The sequence below is a fragment of the Somniosus microcephalus genome, chromosome 5 (assembly GCF_052327205.1).
Source record: "Somniosus microcephalus isolate GS21.2 chromosome 5, FLI_Smic_1.0, whole genome shotgun sequence".
Lineage (NCBI taxonomy): Eukaryota > Metazoa > Chordata > Chondrichthyes > Squaliformes > Somniosidae > Somniosus > Somniosus microcephalus.
Window position 1 is genome coordinate 161,240,105 of NC_140991.1, and position 22,628 is coordinate 161,262,732.

The 22,628-nt window shown below is 42.2% G+C and overlaps 1 protein-coding gene across 2 annotated transcripts in view; it reads right to left on the reverse strand.

Moving 5' to 3' along the window:
• etv1 (ETS variant transcription factor 1) overlaps positions 1–22,628 on the reverse strand; it is a 186,729-nt gene that overhangs the window by 159,231 nt on the left and 4,870 nt on the right. For both annotated transcript variants that reach the window (XM_085988389.1, XM_085988390.1), the window contains one exon: positions 15,603–15,656. In XM_085988389.1, coding sequence (XP_085844515.1) covers positions 15,603–15,656 — 54 coding nt within the window. The remainder of the gene's footprint in view (positions 1–15,602; positions 15,657–22,628) is intronic.

The following is a 22,628-nucleotide window of genomic DNA, read 5'->3' on the forward strand; positions in this document are numbered from 1 at the left end:
AAGTCAACGATATACGTGAAAACCTGGCGTAGCTCCAAATGTTTCATCAGGTGAGGTTCATATTTTGTGACAAACACAGCTATCCATCTTTCTGCTGGAAATTTAAGCTCAGCTACCCGATCAAATTTAACAATTTTGAGTGGGTTCACCGTTTCAGCTTGCGGTCCCGTTCAACTCAAGTGCACATCTTAATTAATGTAACAAGCAACAGAGGATGACAGAATCTCTAAACCGAATGCAGAAGACTGACAATTCATCAATGTTTCCTAATTGACAAATAGTTTAAACTGGCAGAGTTCAGTGCCCTACTGAGGTCACTTTAGGAATCCTATCAACGGTGACAGACATGCTTTTTTTTCTCAACCAGATGGGAGTGATCCACTTTTCGTGGAAAACACCAGAACCCTTTCAGTGTGCCCTTTGTACAGAACTCAAGAGTCCATAGTTTTCATACGCTGCTATACCACTAAAAAGATGGGCAATTCATAAACTACCTTGTAGTACAAAAATACCTTTTGAAAAATGTTAAATAATATTACAAAATACGAGCAGCTTAAGATGCACTTTGGCTGGCCAAACTCAAGTAGCCTAGAGTTGTATAGACAAAGGATGGAATTATTCTTCACCATGGACCAGCATAGACCAATGGTTCAGCAGATCACACATTCTACAGCACTAACAGTTAAATGTGGCACAGAACACCACTGTACCTTGAATAGCATTTGCATCAGGATTACTGACAAAATAGATCTGCAGGATAATTGAGATCTATTAATTAAGAAATACTGGGTGGTATACTAGCCTTTCACTTCTGAAACCTGGGCTATTCCAACTTAATCTTCTGGTATGAAAGTCTACTCTCTCTGGTTGTAAGGATTCACTGAAGTAAGAGGAGGCCGTCTCAACCCAATTTCCAGGGTGTCTACAGCACAAATTTTAAATGTTGATACTATTTGGCAAACTACTCTGACACCATCAGAATGGCCGGTGTGAAAAAAATCACGACTGCAGTGTGGAGCATTCTTATGGGTTTGGAGGTTATGGGGAGTTGGAATGGCAAAGGAGAGGGAGCCTTATTCTGCATCTGCTGTATACACTAACTTGGAAAAGCTGGAAGTTGACATGGGTACCAAAATTGGAAATGCATTCTGTTTCCGCCACTAGCAGCCTTACTTTAGTGAGGTCAAATAAAACCATCATAGAGATGAAGATTGCATACAACAAAATAAGGGAGTAGATTGGAGAAACTGTCAATATGGACCCGTTTATAGTCTCTAGCATAGCGTTTCCTGTTGTTGCTCCTATAGGGGGTGGTGTGTTTGTCGGCCTTTTAAATTGACCTTGACGGTTCGAATCGTCCCACTCCCTGGTTCTGGGGCTTGGAATTATTTAGGGGATGTGATAGATGTAGGCAGACAACTGTTTGGTTCAAGAACAAATATTTTATTTAGAAATCGCACACCACACGAATTAACCAAACAAAAACGTATACGCAACGGGTACAGAGGTTATGCAGTGAGAGAAAAAAAAACAATAAAACTACCTCCCACCACTACACTAACTAAGTTCGGCTCTGAAATGACAGGGACTATGCTCACCAAAGGATTTCTCCACAGTTTAGACCAGTTGCACACTGCTTTCTCTCTCCTCAATCTTGTGGACTCCTTGGCTGGTTGCGGTGTCTTCGGTATTAGCACTGGTCGACCTTTTGATGGTAAGCAAGTTTTTCCTAGAGTCAGCGCTGGATGATGGTTGATCTTTCAGTGACTCCGAGGCTTCTTGTTGGGTTTTCTTGTTGCGTTGCTGTAACCTTGTGTGGCAAGTTAGATGTTTCAAAGCCAGAGTCAAAGAGCCCAGAGTCCAAGTGCTTTTCCAGCGTGTTCTCGGGTACGTTTCTTCTGCTCCGGTGTGCTGCTGCTGCTGCCCGCCGGCACTCTCTCTCTTCAGCCTGTCTGTTAAGGTCTCTTTAGCTACTCGCAAGCCCCCAGTTATACCTGAGAGGCTGCTTAAACTTTTGCCCCAAAACTCGGGTGCACAATTGATTTTAGATGACTCCCTTTTGTGCGATTTTGGCAGGCTGATCAACTCTGATGTGATCCCTTTGAGAATTTTGGTGGGCTGATTGAGCATTAGCATGATACAAGATTCCCAAAGGTGTTGATAGAATGTAATCAGGTCTTGATACAATCCATTGTGTGTTTTGTGTGATTCCAAATTTAGTTTTGGAATCCTAGACCTAACAATGTTGCATACAACAGCCACTTGCTGCTGCGTTGCAGATCTTAACATTGATTTTGAATTAAAAATTAAAATAAAACAGGAAACATAAACAGAAATGTAATTCCATGTACTGAACAGGTCAGCAGCATGCTTCTACCGATCAATAACTAGAAAAAGACCTAGGTCAGTCTAATGTGCACCCAATTTCCAATGTTAACACACAGAAGGTGGCACTTCTAAATCGAGTGAACTGAAAACCAGCTGCAAAGGCCTTGAACAAAATTCCAATAAAACTTAAATTTGTTAACACAATAAAGTCAGTGGGCTGGATTTTTATTGAGTCGTCGGGTAGGAGGCGGGACTACAACTTTCGGGGTTGTAGTCCCGCCTCCATCGAGTTCTAGCCAACCCACGCGATTTTGACTTGATTGACCTTGTTGAGCCCACCCAGCGGGCTCAGCAGGCCAATTAAGGGCCCCCCGGCAACAGGTGACGTCAGATTGATATTTCATCTGTCAGGACCTTTTGACAGATGAAATATCAGCGTTTCACAGCTGTTTGAAGCTGTCAAACACTGACAATCTGTATTCTAAGTTAATTCCTTCCTCTCAGGATGATTTAGAGATCTCCCCAGAACAGAAAGCTGAATGCTGCAATTTGACAGCTTGCAGCCATTCTGCTTTCTGTGCCGGTGAGATGAGGGACTCCCGAGACCTGAAGGAAGGAAGGCTGTAAAAGGTAAGTAATGGTTAGTAGAACTTCTTTAAACACTTTACACACACCAAACACACTTACCTTTGCACTCATGCACCCATCACTCACCTGAACACCGGACATCTCGACCCCTCCAAGCCCTTCATCCCGACGGTCCGCCTCCTCTAACTTGGCGTGGTTTGGAGCCGTCGGGAATCCCACACTTCAACATTAAAAATAGGGATTAGGCTAAAAACTGCCTGTTAACAGGCAATTAATTGGCACTAATCCTCTCCCCGCCTTGGGGAGGCAGGTCCCAGTGCGGGGCGGGTACCCGCCTCCATTGAAACTGGCATGGAGGCAGGTTGGGGGCGGGATGGGTTTGTGCCCCCCAATTTCAGGATTTTAACCCCCCACACGCCTCCAATCCCGCCTCCACGGCCCAATGAAAATCCTGCCCAATGGAATTTCAGCAAAAATGATTAAAAGACTGGTAGTAATCACCAGTAATCACCACAATTAGCACCAATCTATTGAGTGATGCTGTTTAATATCCTAGAAAGTTGGAACCACATACTTGGGTAAATTTCTGCCAGTGAAGTTTATAATAGTCTAGTGTGGTTTATTGATATAGAAACATATTATGGGGCAAGGCTATAATGCTTACATAATTTTTGCAGGTACAAAGACCTCAAGCCTCCCGAATGGGGTGCATGCTATTAACACTGCGCAAATTCTGGGCCCTTACATTGACATTTTGGGGTTCCAAACTATAAAACGGCTCTATTCCTCAGTTCCAATGTCTCTCAACTGGTGAGCAAAAAGTTCACGCGAAACCTTTTTTTTTTAAAAGGAGGAAATATACACGTACAATCCTCCATCTCCAAACATATAAATATACACGTACAATCCTCCATCTCCAAACATATAAATATACACGTACAATCCTCCATCTCCAAACATATAAATAACTCTTCAATAGTTGACTTGAAATGAGGGTGAGAGTTAAATTGTGTGGGGCAATGGACATAAAAGCAGCTGAAAAGCAAGGTGATTTACATAATTGGAGGCCTGATACATCAAACTATATTCTGACATTTAGAAATTAAATTTTCCATTATTTTTCAATAACTAACAACACAGAGGGATAGCATGGCAAAGTAGCGCAGAAAGATATTCCTTTGGATACAGAGAAATAAACAGTAAATAGGGTGAGCGTCAGATTGCAGTCACAATACAAGTACAGGTGTGCCAACACAATGCAGAAAGGAGTGATAGAACATAAGCTTCACTGTCATTTTCCAAGATGGTGAGTTCCTGATATAATCTAGACTGCTGGCAGAGGAGAGACCTCCTCCCACTGAAAGGCAACACTGCACAGAACCTTGCTTTCATGAACCTCAAAATAACAAAATACAAATTGGGAAAAAAACGGCATCGACCATTTTGGGGCGCTAACATCGCCTGGGTGCTAACTTTAGCACCAGTGACTGCGAAATTCAGTTTTAGTGCCCCAAGAGGGAGTTGAAGCGCTGATTCAAGCGCTCCACTTCCTTCTTGGAGCGCTAACCCCGTAAATTGGAGCAGTGCGTTTTGCAGTGCTACGCACTGGGCCACGTAGCGCTGCCGCATGGACGGGCTCTTCCCCTCATTAAAGGAGGGGGCCCAAGCCCACAGCTCTACGGGGCCCTACCTGGACCACCGGGGAGCGGGGTGCCATGCCAGCAGCCCGGCGCACAAGAGGAGTGCCGGGCTGTCAGATCACGGCACGGACCCCACGTTCAAAGACGCAATGGGCCGCGACAAGTAAGTCGGACAATTTTTTTTTCCACCACCCGCTACCTCCCCTTTACTTAGTGCTCCACGAACCTCCTGCTGCTCCGTTCCTGCCCCCTGAATCGGTCGCTGTCATCGCCTGGTGCAGATTCAGGGGGCACAGGCCAATTTTGCAGGGGGGTGAAAACGCAGCGCAGCGCACGGTGATGACGTCGTTATTGCCTGCGGAGCGGGGCGCTACTGGTTACCGCTGCCGCTAAATTCCCGCTGAATTTAGCGGGAGTCGTTAACAGCACTGCACCTGGGCGAAAAGTTGCTTGCGCCCCGTTAGAGTCCCACAGAGGTGCTAACATGAGGCACTAAGGTACCCAATTTCTAGCCCAAGACTCATTAGCAGAGGCCTGATGGGTATTTCCCCACATGCACCTCCTGCAAGTAGCGTGTAACATCATATACTCTAAAACAAAATGTAGGGAATAAAACATCCAAACATTAAAGCTCTTTCATTGTTCATGCTGATGAACATACATATGAGATAACTCTACTAACAGGAAGGGTATGTACTAGTTCAGGCTTGCTGCTGTCAAAGTTTGAAATCTGAAATTGTCTGATCGTCTTGGGAATTTGTTCTCCAATTTAAAAAGTCTGCACTCAGCTGATTTCAGCCGGGGCGGCAGCTGGGGGATTGCAATTGGTCTCAGCACCATAGGGTTAGGGATTGTAAAGCCTGCCAAGATTCCCATTCCCGATCGCTGTCTAGTTACGTCTGCTGGAAGTGCACAGATGTGAATGTTGGATAAGGACAAGATGAAACTCAGCTGTGATAAATGCCATGGTCAAGTAGCTTGCCAATGCACAACACTAAGCTTCACATGTGAGAAATGGCCAGAGACCCACTGGTGCCCCAGGGAACCTTACTCCAGTGTGGAGTGAATGTCTTCAGGAGTGAAGGGAAGGAAAGGAAATTGGTGAGAAGAAATAAAGCAACGAAAATTGTTATCACTGTCATTTCAAAATTTCTTATGGTATGGCCATTCAAGTATTTGACTGCTTCAGCTGTACTCTGTGTTGCAACATCACAAAGTACAAAAGTGTGCAAATTACACCTGGCTTTAATTATTCAAAGAATTGCAGGAAGCTTAAACCCTTTTCAAACTGCAAAATGTGGACTCAGTACCTGATACAGTGCATAAGCACAGTAATTGTGGGCAATGCTGCAACAATCAGTGTAGTCATAATTTACAGCCAACTTTACTGCATTCCAATTTCTGAATGGCTAAATAAATTTAAAAGTGTATAAAAAATGTGATGCACTTTGTAGGAATTCACATTAGCTATACTATATGGTTAGTTTTCTTTCACATTTATTGAAAAATATCAATTCAACATCTCCACCTCCTGATTGGTTGTGTTATCTCTGAATACTCAAGCTGTTTAGAGGATTTGGTAGTGGAAGGACTAAGTGAGATTTTTGCCATGGAGATATTTGACTGCTTCACTTATACATTTGTGTGTGGCAATATAACAAAGTGCACAAGTGTACGAGTTACACGTGGCTTTAATCACGAGAAGCAACTCGGCTGAAAGCCAGTTGCCACAGCAGCAGGAGCCATCTCTGCTAAGAGGTTAGTAATAATACTATAGATTGAATACTGGGATGTAATTTTCATTTTGTAAGAGCCCTTGAGTACATTCTGGGTTTTAAACATGGTAGAATAGGTTATCAAAAAAAGGTCTTTCCTAAAAACAAATCTAGGTACAAAATGATTCTGTGTTTTGAGCCCTTGTTCGTTCAGCAAAAAAAAAGCCTCTTATCAATTATTTATTTAAATGAAACTGAACCATGTCGAAATTAGTGACAAGGTTACACAACAGGAGAAAGATGATTTTTATATGACCTCATTTCTTTTAAAGCAGTTTTCCAGCATGCTAGCAGTCTGCTCTAATCGGATCCTGTAGCTTTAAATAAAAACGAAGCAAAAAAGCTGCTGGAATCACAATGCTGAGGCTTAAGAGTTCCAGAGAGAAAAACACAGGCGCTTAATCTGAGATCAATCCATCAGCTTTTTCACTGGAGGAAGGTTTGGATTTATTGATTAGCTGCTTCACCTTCTGATGCAACATCAGGCCTGTCAGCTGCAACACAGCAGCACAACTCAACAGAAGTCCTGATGATAGCCAGCTGCAGTTCGTTTTTCAGAAAGGACAAGGGAATGGAGGGAATCCAGGATGAAGAGGCAGCCAAAAAAAAGCACAGTATTATACTGAAAGACTGTCAACAAAGCATCTGACCACAATACAGCAAGTCAAGGACAATCAGACAGCTCTGTATCAGGGCCTGCGTGCCAATATCTACATGGGTAGACAACTGTGGCATAAAAGAACTGCTATTCCCGTTTGAATTTTGAAACATGGTCCAAGTACAAGTAAAAGTTTAATTCAGGAGAAGGAAAAAAAAGAAAGGGACAACTGCAGATTTAAACGGTATCCAATTAACAGTGCCAGTGTCCCCCGTTGCTTGATCAAAATTCTCTAGAAAGAAACAGTACCTCCTTTCTGTTGGCCAACAATAGCTGGAACACCACGTATTAATTTTATTTATTTTAAAAGGGCACTTTATTCTATTTTCCTTAGATTTCTGTTTTATGTGCAACAGTCACTTTATTGCCTGACATATACTGAAGACAGGCTCTGTACAATGGTGGGAAATAACACAGGTGTATAAAATTATAGTAATGCATATACTTATTCTGCAAGCCTCTAAAAGCAACAAAAGTCAAATTAGGGTGTTGCTGCTGTGTTTCATCCAAGCTGATCAAGAAAGATGGATTTTGATTATTTAGATGACCCACAAAATTCGATAGCACAAGAAAACGGGCGCAGGCACCACATTGCGAGATATGCCCACGCCTGTTCAAAAAGCGCAGGAGGCACATCAACATCGTGCTTCCTGCTAATTATCATGCTTGTAGCGCACAGCTTAGTACTGAACACGCTGCTGACAGCCTATGCGCTCAGCAGGGGGCTGAAGTTCACATCGCTGGAGCGAGGCTAGCTTTACTTAAAGCGAGCCTACTCCTCTTAAAGGCCGTCTGCAGCTTTTAAAGCTGAGCTGCCTACTGCAGCTAATTTTTTTTTTAAATGCTTCAGCACTAAGCAGTCTGCACCTGTTAAAAGTGAGCTGACTTCAGCTGAACAAAAATGGCAAAGGTGCTTCAGCACTAACAGAAATGGCTCAACAGGCGAGGGAAAGGGCACCCAGGGTCTCGGATGCAGCACTCGAGCTTTGTGCAGGGGTCAACGCTGGAAGTGAGGTCCTCTACCCACAGGGGGCCAGGAGGCCGTCTGGAAAGAAAGATGTGGGATCAGATTGCCAAGGCAGTCACTGCCAGCAGTGTCATCCCCAGGAGCTGGCTCCAGTGCCCAAAGAAGTTTCTTGACCTCAGGCCACTGCATAAGGTCAGTGAATGCATCTTCAAAAGCCATCTCCTACCAAATGCACCACTAGACTCACACACTGTTCAATGCACAACCCAACCCCCCCCGCAAATCACTCACCTACCGACAAACTCCACCAAACACAAGGAACACCTCGCATTCCTAACTTAGCCTCACCCCCTTGGAGAAGACAGTGCTGGCCATTCTTGGCTAGGACATGGCTGAGCCCTTGGCCAGCGGCGGGGCTAAAAGAATACAAGGTGCCGGTATCCTCATACATTATCCTCCTTCTCATCCCACAATATCTTCTGATTTACAAGCCGCTCATGGTGTAAGCATGCACCTCTTGCTTTTCCCTCCTCCCCTCAACACAACCCTACCCTTGTGCCTTCCTCATTTCAGACACCAAGAAATCCAGCCTGCCCATCCAGTGGGTCAACAAGAAGGAGAGAAGAGTGAAGAAGAAGAAGAAACACCGTCGCTTGATTTCACATTCTCAGCCACCAGCTCTCGAGGTCGTCCTACAAGGCCATTTGCAGTGTCCCCCACTGAAAGTCAGCAGCCTTCCACCAGCCATGCTGCAGCCACTGAGATAGCAGCACTAGGATAGGCAAAGGCACATTCAAGACAGTCACTAAGGGAATGCACAAGGGTGATCAGTTGATTTATTATTGTAATATTGGATGTATATATGGATAAAGTTGGATTGGAAAGTTTGCTTTGTGGTGGCTTTTATTTCAGCATTGTGGCCAAGAGGACGCTGTGATGGTCAGTAATGGAGGGAAGGTAAGTTGTGGAACAAATGTTGAAAGGGGAATTGGGGTTGTTTTCACTGTTACCGCAGGCAGATGATTCCATCCCGGATACCCGGCAAGAAAGAGGCTGTGTGGGTTGCCTCCTTCCTTCCGCTTCCTCCTCTTCTGCTTCTACTCCCTCTGCAAGTAGCTTGTCCCCTTTGCTGCCTCTGCTCCATCTCCATGTCATGCTGCAGCCCAAGGGGGACTGCAACTAGAGCCACCAAGACGGTGTTCTCAGAGGCCTTCCTTTACGAGCCAAAGCCTTGCAAACATCCAGCAGCACTCCCTGCATACTTTAACAACTTTTTAAGTGTATTGCACCAAGCCACTACTCAAATAAAATGCAAAAAAAGCAGTACAAAAGCCAAAATCTAAATTTACCTGAAAGTTATGTGTGTCTTTAAGAAGCGCTGTCAGGGGCTCCATTGTATTGCTGCACACATGTTCTGCCGTGCGTGGTTTGGAGAGGGCATTATTAAGCGCGGCGACATCCAAAATCCCAGATCGTGCGTCAATTCAGTGTTGTACGCCGACTGACGTCATGATCTAGATCATTTAAATATGTGAAGCAAGTGCAGGCAATGGCTGCGCTGCGGACCTGCCCAAAATGGCGGCCGCCATTTTTTCTTCCAAACTAGCCTTTACGGCCGGCTCCAATTTCCCAGCCTTTATTTTTAAACTTACTATAAACTTAAATCCATTAAGGACTAGAATTTGTTCCTGTACCAAATCCAACAACACAAGATTTTAGAAATAAAGTTTATTCCGAGAACACTTTGAATTAAAAAATGTTCTGTGGTTCTATCCATCTATCTAATCCAAGTTTACAATATTCAATACTTGAAATTTACAGAAAATCTTTTTTCACAATGGTACAACATTGTCCCTAATTTGAAAGTTCTTGAGGCCTTTGGGAGGATTACATGGGAGGATTAATCAATTAGGTTTACAAGGCACACAGAGATAGCAGTCTGTAAATGGGATGATTGGGGACCGAGTGAAGCTCAAGCAACTGTCTCCATCTCTATTATATCAGGGATTTACCCGAGCTGAATGAACTGGCTTCAGTTGAGGTTTCTGGGGTTGGTTCAGTATCATATAACCGGCTCATGGAAAAGCCAAAGACGGGTCTCAACTACTGAAACTGCTGTGTCAATGTCGAGAGTCCAAGAGGAAACTGGGCTCCGCTCCAAGTTGTCTGTTCAGATTCTAAAGATACTTCTGACATTTTAATTCTTCATCGGCTCCGAACTCAAACCCGGCATGATCATGGCAGCAACGTTCAGATAGGGGAAGGGACATTTCACCCTGACAAACTTAATTATAAAGACTGCTTACACTGCTAAGACCTTATCAAATAGGTTTTATTTTCCCATACAGTAACCCTTTGAAGAGTGGTTAAATTATATATTTCTACTCATTAATGCCTCCAAATTCCAAATTGATTAGGTTTTTCTACAGGCTTTACTCCCTTTACAGACAAATGTTCAGGGATCAGCCTACCTAAATTGAGTATAAAGGCTTCATTACTCAGGGACAATTTTCTACTCTAGGATTATCTTTTTCTTGCTTCTCTCATACAATGCATAGATCCACTGCAATTTTCAACATAACATCCTTGGAGGCTAGCAGTAGCCTTTCAGCATCAAATGCAATTCTCTTAAGTGCATTCCACTAGAATACTCTGAATTCAGATCTGGTTCTCTGATTGTATATATTTCCTAAGTTCTATTTTATCAAATATCTGTGTTTAAAGATACACAGAAATCCCTTTTTTTTTTTAAGTTATATAATAATAGAAATAAAGACAACTTTGTTTCTCAATGTTCAGGGTGGTTAGGTAACTCCACGCAATTCACTTTTTTATTATTAATAGCTATAGATTTCTTAATTGCTAAAATGTAATATGGTATTAAGTTATCATGTATTGCACCAGCTCTAGTGATCATTTTTATCCTTTTAAAAAATATACTTTCTCTTGTTTTAAAAAAATATATACTTTCTTCACTGGAGCTGCAGAGTACCCTCCCCCAGCAAGGAAGAGTTGAGACCTTTCAACAAGGGCTCCCAATCCCACCACAGGAGCCACACACCCCTGCAGCAGACCAGAGTCCTGCACTGGTGACCATCTGGTTAAGCGGTGGGTGGCCTACTGCCTCTCCACCAACCTCCAGGACATTTTTTGACATTAAATCATAAGGTACAGAGAAAGTGCTGAGCAATATTTACATGAAACAAATGGGGATGGTTAATGCCAAGAATCAGACGCTACAAATGTCAGGTCCCTTACCTACACTTTATGAAGCATTTGCCGTTTTGTAACTGAAATTGTTAAAAATTGTTGATAAAAAAAATCAAAATGATAAAAGGCCTGTGAATGCATTTTAATATAATTCTTTGTCTATAAGGCAGCATCCTTATAAATGCTCATTATTGACAGTGCTCAGATGTCTTGCCCAGTAGATGTAATCTCACACGCCATATTCCTTCTCCTTGAGAAAATGAGACCCATGTCTGTGCTGACTTAGCTGATCTGAGCCAGATTTGCAACGGGGTACAGGTTGAGCGTCCTGAATCTGGCAACCTCGGGACCGAGACCGAGCTGGTTTTCGTGTTTTTCCGGACTTCGGAACGTGTTTCTGTTAACAGGCAGTTAATTGGCACTAATCCCCTTCCCGCCTTGGGGAGGCGGCTCCCAGCACAGGTCGGATACCCGCCTCCTAGGACATTGGCACGGAGGCGGGTTGGGGGTGGGATGGGTTTGTGCCCCCCGATTCTGCAATTTTCCCACCACTCCCGCCTCCAAACCCACCTCCACGGGGCTTGGAAATTCGAGCCCAAAGGCTCAAATCAGACTTGGGTGTGATGCCCTCCATTTTTGAAAGGGCGACTGGCACTCACTGACTGGGCTCACATGAGTAGTAGCTACCAGGTTAATTTGGAGGAGAGGGCTAGCGGGCTTAACAAATGGCACAAGTAAACTACATCCCTTCCTTCAACAACTGCAGCATTCTTTAAAAAGCTGCAATAGTATTGAAATGTTACAGGTTGACTGTCAGGGCAGTTTGTCAAACTAGCTTCTTGACATCTGCTACTGTGCATAACAAAGCCACATTTTAATGGTGAAGGAAGGGCTGAGAAAAACCAGAAGCTCTTTAAAACAAAATGATGCCAAGAACAGGTTAATCATACATATTGTATGAACAATTACAAAGATATCAGCAGACATGAAACTTTATGTTGAGATTTACACATTAATGCTTGAACAAGCCACCCCATTTGAACCTACAACTTTCCATAACACAATTCAGTGCAAAAGGTCAACCTGAGCACCTTCAAACAAAGGTTACTACGCTGCAGCACTACATCAATGTGCACACAGACACTGAAATCAGTCTTGCAAATAAGACACAACAGCAACTTCTCAGAACAAGGTTTATATCCTAAAATGTCTTCTACTGCAAGCAGTTCGGTCATCAATTCCTGCTGGTGCGGAATTGCCCCATTTACAATACAGGACAGATTAAGCAACATCAGGGTATGCTGCACATGCGCCAGAGTTGCTTGTGCGCCATTGCTCAGAAACTTTAAAGCAACTGAGCATGTGCAAATTTTCTGCATGCATAACAGTGGAAAGTTTCATTTGTGACTTTCTGGATTTTATATCAATGCTTTGCCAATATCAGAGGACAATCCATATCTGCTAGCCACGTTGAATGTGCTTTAATGGCCCACAGTGTAAGCTGAGAGGCCAGCTTGCTACAGTCAAACCCAAATGACAGACCAGGTCCTAAGTACCACTGGAGAGAGCTGTTCAGCTTTTTTTTTAAAGCTGCCAGAACTTTTCATTAGAGAAACACAGTTAAACTCCTGCCCTTTGGTACGTCTGACAGCACTGGTGTCAGGTCGTTTACACTACAGGGTTGCCTCAATTGGCAATAGCACCATTGGAGACAACCCTGTAGTTAAAAAAAAGGAAATTAAATTAAATCAATACAATGTAACTGAACTTGGACGTAGGCCAGTAAGCTTTGATCAATAATAACTACCAGCAAAGTTAGGTAGCATTCTCTCAACCAACACCACCAAACATAGAATAACTAGTTATTTATCTCACCGCTGCTTGTAAAATTTTGCTATGCACAAAATTCCTGTCTACGTAACAACAGTGACTGCACTTCAAAGTAATTCACTGTATGTAAAGCACTTTGAGACATTTCTGAGCGATGGCACTACATAAATGCAAATCTTTTATCCCCATAAATTAGCCGCAGGGATGGCCTCGCAGAGCAATACAATTTTTCTGAGATTTAAATGTTCTTCTAGATACGATCATCTTACGTTTATTAATATTCTTTTATCACAATGTTCTCCCTTTCTTTCCTTAGGGTACTAGTTCCCTGGTCATATAATAGCCACTGGGGCAAGGTATGGGAGGTTATTTTTCATCTATGGGCTTAAACAATAAGTGTTAGCTAGCTATTTGACAGTGGAGGACATCACATTGGAGTTTCATCACACACACACACAAACACATTTTCCATTCTGAATGACCATTCTTCTAGGAGGTGTTCTTACAGTGGCCATCACTGTAGTCACTTGATTGTGTTTTCTTATTGCAAAAATAAATATGTTAGTGAGCACTTTGTCAACAAGGGAAAAGACACTCATGGTGCATTTATGTAACAGAGCCGCATTAGTAAGCAGTTCCCCAGTGCCTGGTGAAAGTCAATACAGGACCTCAAACACAAATCCTCTCAATAGCCTGTATAAATGGACAAAGCCACTCAGGCCACCAATGGCCAGAAAACACGGTCAGCTCCAACTGCAAGTCTGATTTAGTTTACCATATTGTCAGTGCTAGAAGCCATGGAATTCACCATTTTTGGTGGTGCACATGGCCTCCTAAGGCGACAATGCCCATTTTCTTCTCGTTACCAGAAGGTCATTAACATTGGGGCTACAATGAGTGACCGCTCAGTAAACTAAAAGCTCTATCGATAGAAATTAAAATTCACCAAGGGAGGAAAATAGTTAAATAATGAAAGAGTGCTGTTGATTAGTGCAAAAGAGAGGAATACAAACTTTGTTCAGCCTTCACTTTGGTACAAGTACACATCAAGAAACCATAAAAATAATTTTTTTTTTTTTTTTTTTACACAAGCCTTTCATGTTAATGCTTTTCTTATGCTTGGCTGCAGGCTATTTTAAATGTTGAACAATTGAAAAATATATTGGGGGGAAAATTGGCTCGCACCCGCTTTGGGGCAATAACTTCGCTGGGGTGCTACTTCCATCGCCCCAAAAAAGTTAGCGCCCCCGCGCCCAAAATTCAATGGTAGCACCCCAAGTAAGAAGCGGGGCGCTACTGGAAGCGCTCCCCCTCCCACTTGGGGCGCTCGAGGGGAGTGCCGGGCTGACGGATCGCGGCCGGCACCCCACAGAAGGAGGCCAGAGGGGGCAAGTGCTGGAAGGCGGCCAAAAAAAATGGCTGCCCGGCACCTGCCCTTTAATTTATGCCGCTCCGGCCGCAAAAACGCCACCCTGACCCTGTCGGACATAGCGTTCGGCGGCAGGTCAGGGGGCACAAGCCAAGTTTGCAGCCAGGGCGCTGCGATGATGTCATCGCCAGAGGCACAGCGCCACATGGCGCTACCGGCTACTGCCGCCGCTAACTTCCTGCTGAATTTCGTGGGAGGCGGCCGACGCCTCACCCAGGCGCTAGTTGCTTTGCGTCCCGTTAGCGCCTCGAGGGGGTGCTAACGGGGCGCAAAGCAACCAAATTTTCCCCTGCTTCTCTCTAGTAATATGAACAAGCCTAAAATTGTACTAATTTAATCAAAATGGATAAAATGTAAAGTATTCACAGCAATAGCTATCAATATTGATCTAATAAGCATAGGCCTATAAGGGTTAATGTTATGAGCTCGTAATGTCTGCTGGGAGAGTATATCTTGGAATTTGGATATCTGCCCCTCACGGTTTTCCACCCACGCCTCCAATTCCTAACATGCACCCACGGTGTGCGAGGCTCTGCGCTGTGAGCATGAGCATGTAAAATTACCCCTATACAGTAAAATAGTAATTTTCAAATGTTTCTGTGTTTGGGACCCACTAAAATTACTGGCACATTCCCAGGGACTCTGTCCTAACTTTTGAAAGATGGTGTCAGCTACTCGAAGGAAAGCATCGATCATTGCAGAAAAATGTTGAAATCTGATGACCTCGGGGGATCCTAGTTTGAAAACTTACACTGCAAAATGGTAATATGTGGAGTTGTGTACATTAATCAACACTAATGTCTGTGCATTAAACTGACTGCCCAGCCTTTTCAATAGAGCATGCAATGAATTCATGTTACTGTAACAAGAGTTGGCTCAAGCTGCCAAAGCTGCGTGCAATTGGTTCCCCATCTGTCTTCAGTCCAGAGAACATATGAATGACAGATCCCTCTGTCTCTAACACCTTGATCCAGTTGGTATTTCCTAGAGCTGCCTGCAGCCACAACAGCCTCATTCATAACATGTAGCCCAAGTCCCTGCTTTGCTGATGTCACACTGACAGGGAAAGACAACTCCATCACCCACCCCCACCCACCAAGACCATAAACGTGATATTGTTCAAATTTAACAACAGAACGATAAAAAAAAATTAGCTGATGAGTCATACTGTACTTACAGTTTTCAGACTGGAAATCTGGCACAAACTGTTCATCATTGTCAGGGACCTGAGCTGTTGAAAAGAAAAAAAGGAAAATGTGTGAAAATACTGAATGTTAAACAAAAGCATTTGATTTATTCTGAACTTCCAACATTTTTTTGAAATCAGTCTTGGCTTTTCAATGATCAGCAGTATATTCGATATGTCGAGAGTAATTCCTGCAAAAAAATCAGCGTCCCAAAAACTGCAACTCCACCATTAAACAAAAGTCACTTGGCAAACAAATCCAGCCGTTAACATGTTTGCCATAGAAGATACTGGATTTTAACTTTCCTGTGGTACCTTGGATAGAGTTTACTCTTTGCATATACGACGATCTTACACCACATGGCACAGGATTCAGCTTGGTGCAATTTCTGACATATTCTGAGGTGTCAATCTACAACAGAAAAACTTTTCAAAATTATCTTCCACCGCAAAAGGTCTTTCCAGTTGAAATTGCGAGGGAGTGGTTTTGTTTCAATGCTGGATTTTAAATACCACACAGTCGTCTACGGGATACTGCAGCTTTAAGCAGGGTGGGAGGGAGTACAAAGACCATGACAAAACAGAAACAGAAAATAACAGCAGGGAATGATCTCCAAGGTTCTAATTCAAATGAGGGATTTAAATATTAGGATCCAGATTGCAATAAAATATTATTATGAATATATATGAATCCCCCCACCATGACTTCAAATTTATTCCTCATATTCTTTTGTTATTTTGCATAATACCAAGTAGTTGTGACGTGGAAAATATATTGTTTCATTTATTCCCATTTTCAGGCACTGATTTCAGGATTGAGACAGCAGACGTAGGGAGGGCCCCAGCTTTCGGTGCTTTTTCAAAATTCAGTTTGGAGGACGACAGCGTCACTCGGCAGGTATTTTGGTAGGGAGGTAGATTTTTGGTAGTGCCTCGTGGAATGTTTTATATACATTATTATTCATAATAGTACTGTGAGCAAAGTGGAAATTGTAAAGCTTTGGCTTTGAACCTATGCTAAACATGGACTACAGCTCTCAAATGGCAGCCCCAGAGCAAAAAGGATTGAAATATTTATTTTTAGACAATATTCACCATTAAAAGGCGAAAAGGCAAAAATGTTTTAATAGTATCAACACAAATCACACAATCACTTCAAGGGGGTAGATTTTGACTTGTCATAGCATAAAACGGATGAGAATGAATCAACAGCTCATTTTACATCTTTTCATTCAAAATTGGGAGATGTAAAACAGTCTGCCGATTCGCTATCACCCATTTTACACTATCCACCAAGTCAATATCTACCCCAAGGTGCGGTAGTTATGTGCTAATATGTTTTGAGCTGTTAGGTGGGTTTCATAAAACCCCACTAAACTCAAACATTGCAAACCCTGTTCTTGCTCCTCAGACTTCATACAGCATAACAATCCATTCTAGACTTCACAGTCCACTTACATGTATAAAGATTCTTAAAGTTTTCATGTTAATCAGAAAAGGAGGATTAAAATTAATGCTAATTGAAAAATGTTGAAAGTCAAGATACATTTCATGTGAGCAGCTGCTTAATTTTCTTGGGGGTGCAAATAAAGTACAAATAGCAAATGGCAGATTTGGGTCCATCTCTAAATTTATACATTTGGAATCTCCCCAGGCTTTCTCCCACCATAACTTCGGTGAAATTTCCAGAGAAATGGCATAAATGGCCATTTACAGTCTCCAGGATTTCTGCCAATCTTCCACTGAAGTTTTAGCACAGGTTGGGCAAACTGCACAGAAATTCTCCACCAGTCCTTTTTCTCCCCCTAGGATCTTCAAAGGAGTCAATAGTTGTGACATATGCAAACCTTTCAGAGTTTCACCCTTTCCATTTACAGTATTTCACACCATCTTGGAAACATTACAGATTGTACTAAGTAATGTATGCTTATTGCTGCACTAAGCATTGCACCGTGTTTAAGGAACTCAGTAAGAATTAGCAGAGGGATGCTGTGAGAATGAGGCATAGTTTGGTACCTTTGCTAAAGCCTTAATAGTGACCTCTACGAAAATTTCATTGTGCTCCCATGAATTGTACTGATTTCAGCCCATCTGAATTGATATTAAAATAAGCAACTACCGTAAACACAGTCTGGATAGATCTTTGCGTGTATCAATTTGATTTCAGACTTACTGCATTTTATCGTGATTCTCATTTTTAACTATATAGAGGTTTGGTCCAACTCAAATTGTCAAACAAATTTTAAAAATAATAATACATATGAAAAAGCCATACACACACACACACACAAGAAAAGGGCCAGATTCAATTGGAGAAATTTAAAATGAAATCACAGACTGATGCTCAGTGGGTTCAAAATGCTACTTAGATCCAGATTTTCATTAGAGAATACTTGAATATTCCCCGATGACTCCAGAAGTTTATCTCAGGGAGCTTACAGACCAAGAAGACCCCGAGATCAATCCAAACTCTTTTCAGAGTTAGCTGAAATCAGCTGGTAAAATGGTAGGGGAACTTTAATTAGCCTCAATGCCCCGGGTAGAGAAGTGAAAAATCGGCCAGGATTCCCCTCTTGATCACTATCCAGTGACCCTTGTGGGCATCAGGTGAGGTTAGGATTTTACTTGATGACCCCTGTGGTTGAATAGCCTATGGACACTCACGGTCAAGCTTCACAAATTGATAATAGCCAATTGAATGAAGTACTGGAGCGCGACAGCCAGCCATGCGTGGAACCATATCTCTGCAAAAAGTCGACGGCTTTGGGAGAGATAGATGAGAAGTGAAAATTGACAAAGAAATAAAAAAGAAAATAGCTGGAGACCGCAGGTTAGTGACAGTTTTAGTAGCCTGACTATTTACTTTCTACAGTTCACTCATGAGACTTCTGGAGTTGTGCTGCGGGTGGGGAGCCGAGCCACTGTTAGCACATATTAGGAATCTGGGCGCAAGCTGTGCATGAATTTCTGTCCATTTAAATTAATGTGCACCCATATTTTCGATATGGGCTCCTGGCATGCTAAGCTGTCCACTGACCACTAACCATATGAAGTTGCAAAATTAGCCTGCTAGTTTTTGCCTTGATAATATTTTTTAAATTAACAGAAAGCATGTGGATTTTGTTTTATTGTTTTATTACCAGTTACTAAAACAAACTTTTTATTTCCCTTTTTTCTAAAAAAAAAATCTCAATGTGGGTCCCAAGTCTGATCACAGTCTGGTACAATTATAAACTCTCAGTGATAACCACAGAGCTCTTTAAAGTGAATGGCCCATGTCACTTTGGTGGCTCAGTGATTTCTTACAACTGCCGCAGTAATCTGTCGGCAGGGCTTTAAAGGAGATGGCACAGGTTACAATGCCCTCTTTGAGGATATTAGCAGCATCTCAACACCAAAAGCAAAATTAGGATACTGCGACAAGTTTTTAAATTAATTTTAGTTTTAAAATGACATTACTGGCCAGAAGGAGTTTTGGACTTCAAAGCCTAAACACATAAAGGCTATTTTCAATTATGGAGTGAAGTCAGGCACCCAGTTCTCCCTCCATCAGCTACAGTCCATAATGTAAGGGAGACGAGGTTCGGGGAACAGAGGGGTTCACACAACCACAACAAATGTGAGTGTATGACTGTTCTGTCAGACTAAAGAAGCTGGTTTCTGTGATGTAAAGGTGGGGAGCCAGCCCTCACATTTATACTCCGGGTCTCCTCAATGTACCACAAAACCCAACGGCACTAAGTTAACGGACTTCTGACTCGCAGCCGAAAGCCGGACATCGTTCTCCCTAAACACCTCCCTGGAACAAGCACAAAAGTAATGTTTCTATAAATCATTGGGTAAATGATCTGAAGGCCGAGCAGGATTCATACACCTGTAGTAAGCAATCGTACTGAGTTAAAGTCAAACCCATATATATTTAGCCCGTGCATTCTAACTGAACCACAACCAAACTTCTACAGTTTGTATTCAAATTTGTTGGAAATAAAATAGATCGCTTTATCGTGAAATTAAAATCCTTACTGGACAAAAAAAACTGAACAATATTTGTTTTTTCTTTAAAGTAATTAATACAGTAACCTGTTCATATTTAAGTAGTTTGGAACTCATTTTGAAGAAAGGGGTCATTTCAGGTCATGCAGTAGTGAATGCCCACTATGAGGCCAGTATCCTCGGTCCTCAGTCGATACCGAATGCTGCCATATGAAAAGCTTTTCGAAAATGTCAAGACATTGGAAAAAACAAAACAGCCTCCACAATTGAATGTGCAAAAACACTCTTTCTAATGGGTCCATTTCTTGTGTACCAACTCAAGCAGGAAAGGGTTAATTGAAGTCACCACCAATTGGCCTCTCCATTTAAAAGAAAAATAACTGAATAAGAAACACACCCAGTGTTATGAAACTGAAAATGTATACAGACAGTAACTAACAGTCAAATTAAAAAAAAAATCTATGAGTCATTCTTGCTGACAGTGAATAAGATAACTGATCATAACAATTACAGAAGCCAGCAGTAAAAGCAAAACCCCACCTTCCTTCAGAAAAACAATCTGGGCTTAGGGGTGTGTGGTCAGACCACAAAGACCAACGTCATACCCTTTAGCCTGGTGGGGGCGGGTTAAGTGAAAGGATGGGGGGAGTAAACTTGAATTTTCCCTGTAAACACTAATTCACTGTATGCAATTACATTCAAAAATAAAATGCTGAAATTCATTAGCATATGTAGTACCTTTTGTAGCTTGGGGCTTACAATGATTTTCCATCACGCACTTAATAAGCTGATGTTCTGTAGTACTGTTATTTAAATGCTGCCTGTTAGCAGAGCAGAATCAGGATAAACTAATTGGAGAAAAATGCAACCTGTTGAGAGCTATTGTTAGCCTGTGTAACAGTATCATTCTCAGAAGTGGTTGTCCTGTAACTGTTCAAAATCCAAACACTTGGGCCAGCTTTTAATTGATGTTTCAACCATTGTTTGAATTTAGCTACTCTTTACAGGTGTATTTTGCCACGTCTTGCCCAGGGTACGACTCCCCTGTGGCAGAAGAATAAAACTTTTTTGGTTTAGTTCACAAATTTTTGGTAAATTTTTGTGCTCATCAAGGTGCCGATTATCAGTGTTGGCAAGTGGGGCACTATCCAACTTTTTTGGCATCCAATGTCTGACTACCAAGTCAGGAATAACATCGGTCAGACGCATAGTAAAGCCCTTTCTGTGATGCCCTCACAACGCGCCTTAACCGCAACCTTAGAAGACTACTTCTGTTGCACCAGTGTGATTTTTCTCCATTTCCCGCACCAGCCACCCTGATGGGACCTTCTACATGAACAATTTAGTAAGTTTGTGCCAAGTTATAGGCAACTTTGTGCTGTGGGCATTAGCTCAAGAAAAACTCAATTTCTTTACAACTTTTAGAGCCAGCACTGCCATTGCACCAGTCTGGCTTCCATTCAAGTCTAGGTCCTGGAGGTGTAAGTCAACTCCTATGTTAGCAAAGTTTCTAATCAAAAAACACAATGTATAAAAAGAAATCAAGAAAAAGAAAACTTGTGATTGGCCATTAAGTATGTATTCTGGGCAGCCGATCAAAGCTAGGATAGATGACATGGCACCAAGCTTGCCTGCACTTCTGGCTAAAGGAAAGCAGTAGGAAGGTGAGAAGGCAATAAAGTGGATAATGCATGGAAGCGGGGGATCAACGAACTGTGGGGGCGGGAGGGATATTGGGTTAAACAAAAGAAAAACGCACTTAATACGAATAGTGCTCAGATGTAACCGAACCTGCCTCCATTCTCGCTCAGTTACCTGTCAGAAACCAAACAATGGAAAGGATAACGCCAACACGCACAACTAAACTAAAAACATACCGGATGCTCAGACACAACACTAGCCACGCTAAGTGGCTTCTTACACACTGCATAAAACAAACTCAACATTCACCCACCCCACACACATATTTCTAATGTGTCCACAGCAATACCTTTAAATAAGAAACTAATCACTGTACAACAGAACGGAAACAACTGGGATAATATTTTTCTATCAAAGTGGAAAAAATGTACTTGTTTATTTTGGGATTATTTTATTTTTAGGACCGTTCAAAATGCCAAGGCCGACCCTCAGATGACTGACTCCACTTTAGTTACTCTTTATCTGTTTCCAGTACACCCCGTCCGTCCCCAGTCATCCCTTCAGTGTTTACCAACTTGAGCTGCAGCACAAACAATGCACTGGCAACACACGCTATCATTGCAGATTAGAAGGGCGATATTCAGCACTACGGCTACTTTGCAAAACTGTTGGAAGGACAACTGAATTATGACATGTCCAATTCTATCAAAAACTGCGATCATTTAGATCGGGTTATCGGGGCAAACCGTAACTCGCAATATAGTTGCCAAAGTGAAAATCAGCTTTGCAGCAGAGCTTCGTTATGTCAACAAAATCATTTCTATCTCAGGGACCCATACATTTAATATTCCCCACACACCTAGATAACTGCTGGCAATATGAACTACTCCCTCCCCCGTTTCTTGATTAGTTGTAGATAAAAAGGTCAATATTATCAGTTTACAATGCAGTTAGTGTTCACCCGGCAATGCGCTTAAATCTAGAATAGAAAAATAACAGAAGGAATAAAAGCTGTCTCCAGTACAATAGCAACACGGTGCCCGGTATTCATCAACTTAATCCAACGGTGGAATCCATTCAAATTGTTTAAATCCGAATTAATAGCACGTTGAAATGTGCTTTCCTACCACAAACAGTAACAGCAAAAATGATCACATCCACAACTAATTGACCATTAATATATCTAAGGAGATGTTTTAAGAACATATTATTGCATGTTACATGACCATCACAAAAATTCACTTACTACTACACAGAACATGCGTTCAGTAAATTTAACACATCTTCCAGTCCAGGAACCACATGTAACACTTTCCTTTAGATGAAATTGCCTTTTTAAGTATCTCAGTCACTTTTAAATACCTGGTCATGCTACACAGCCCA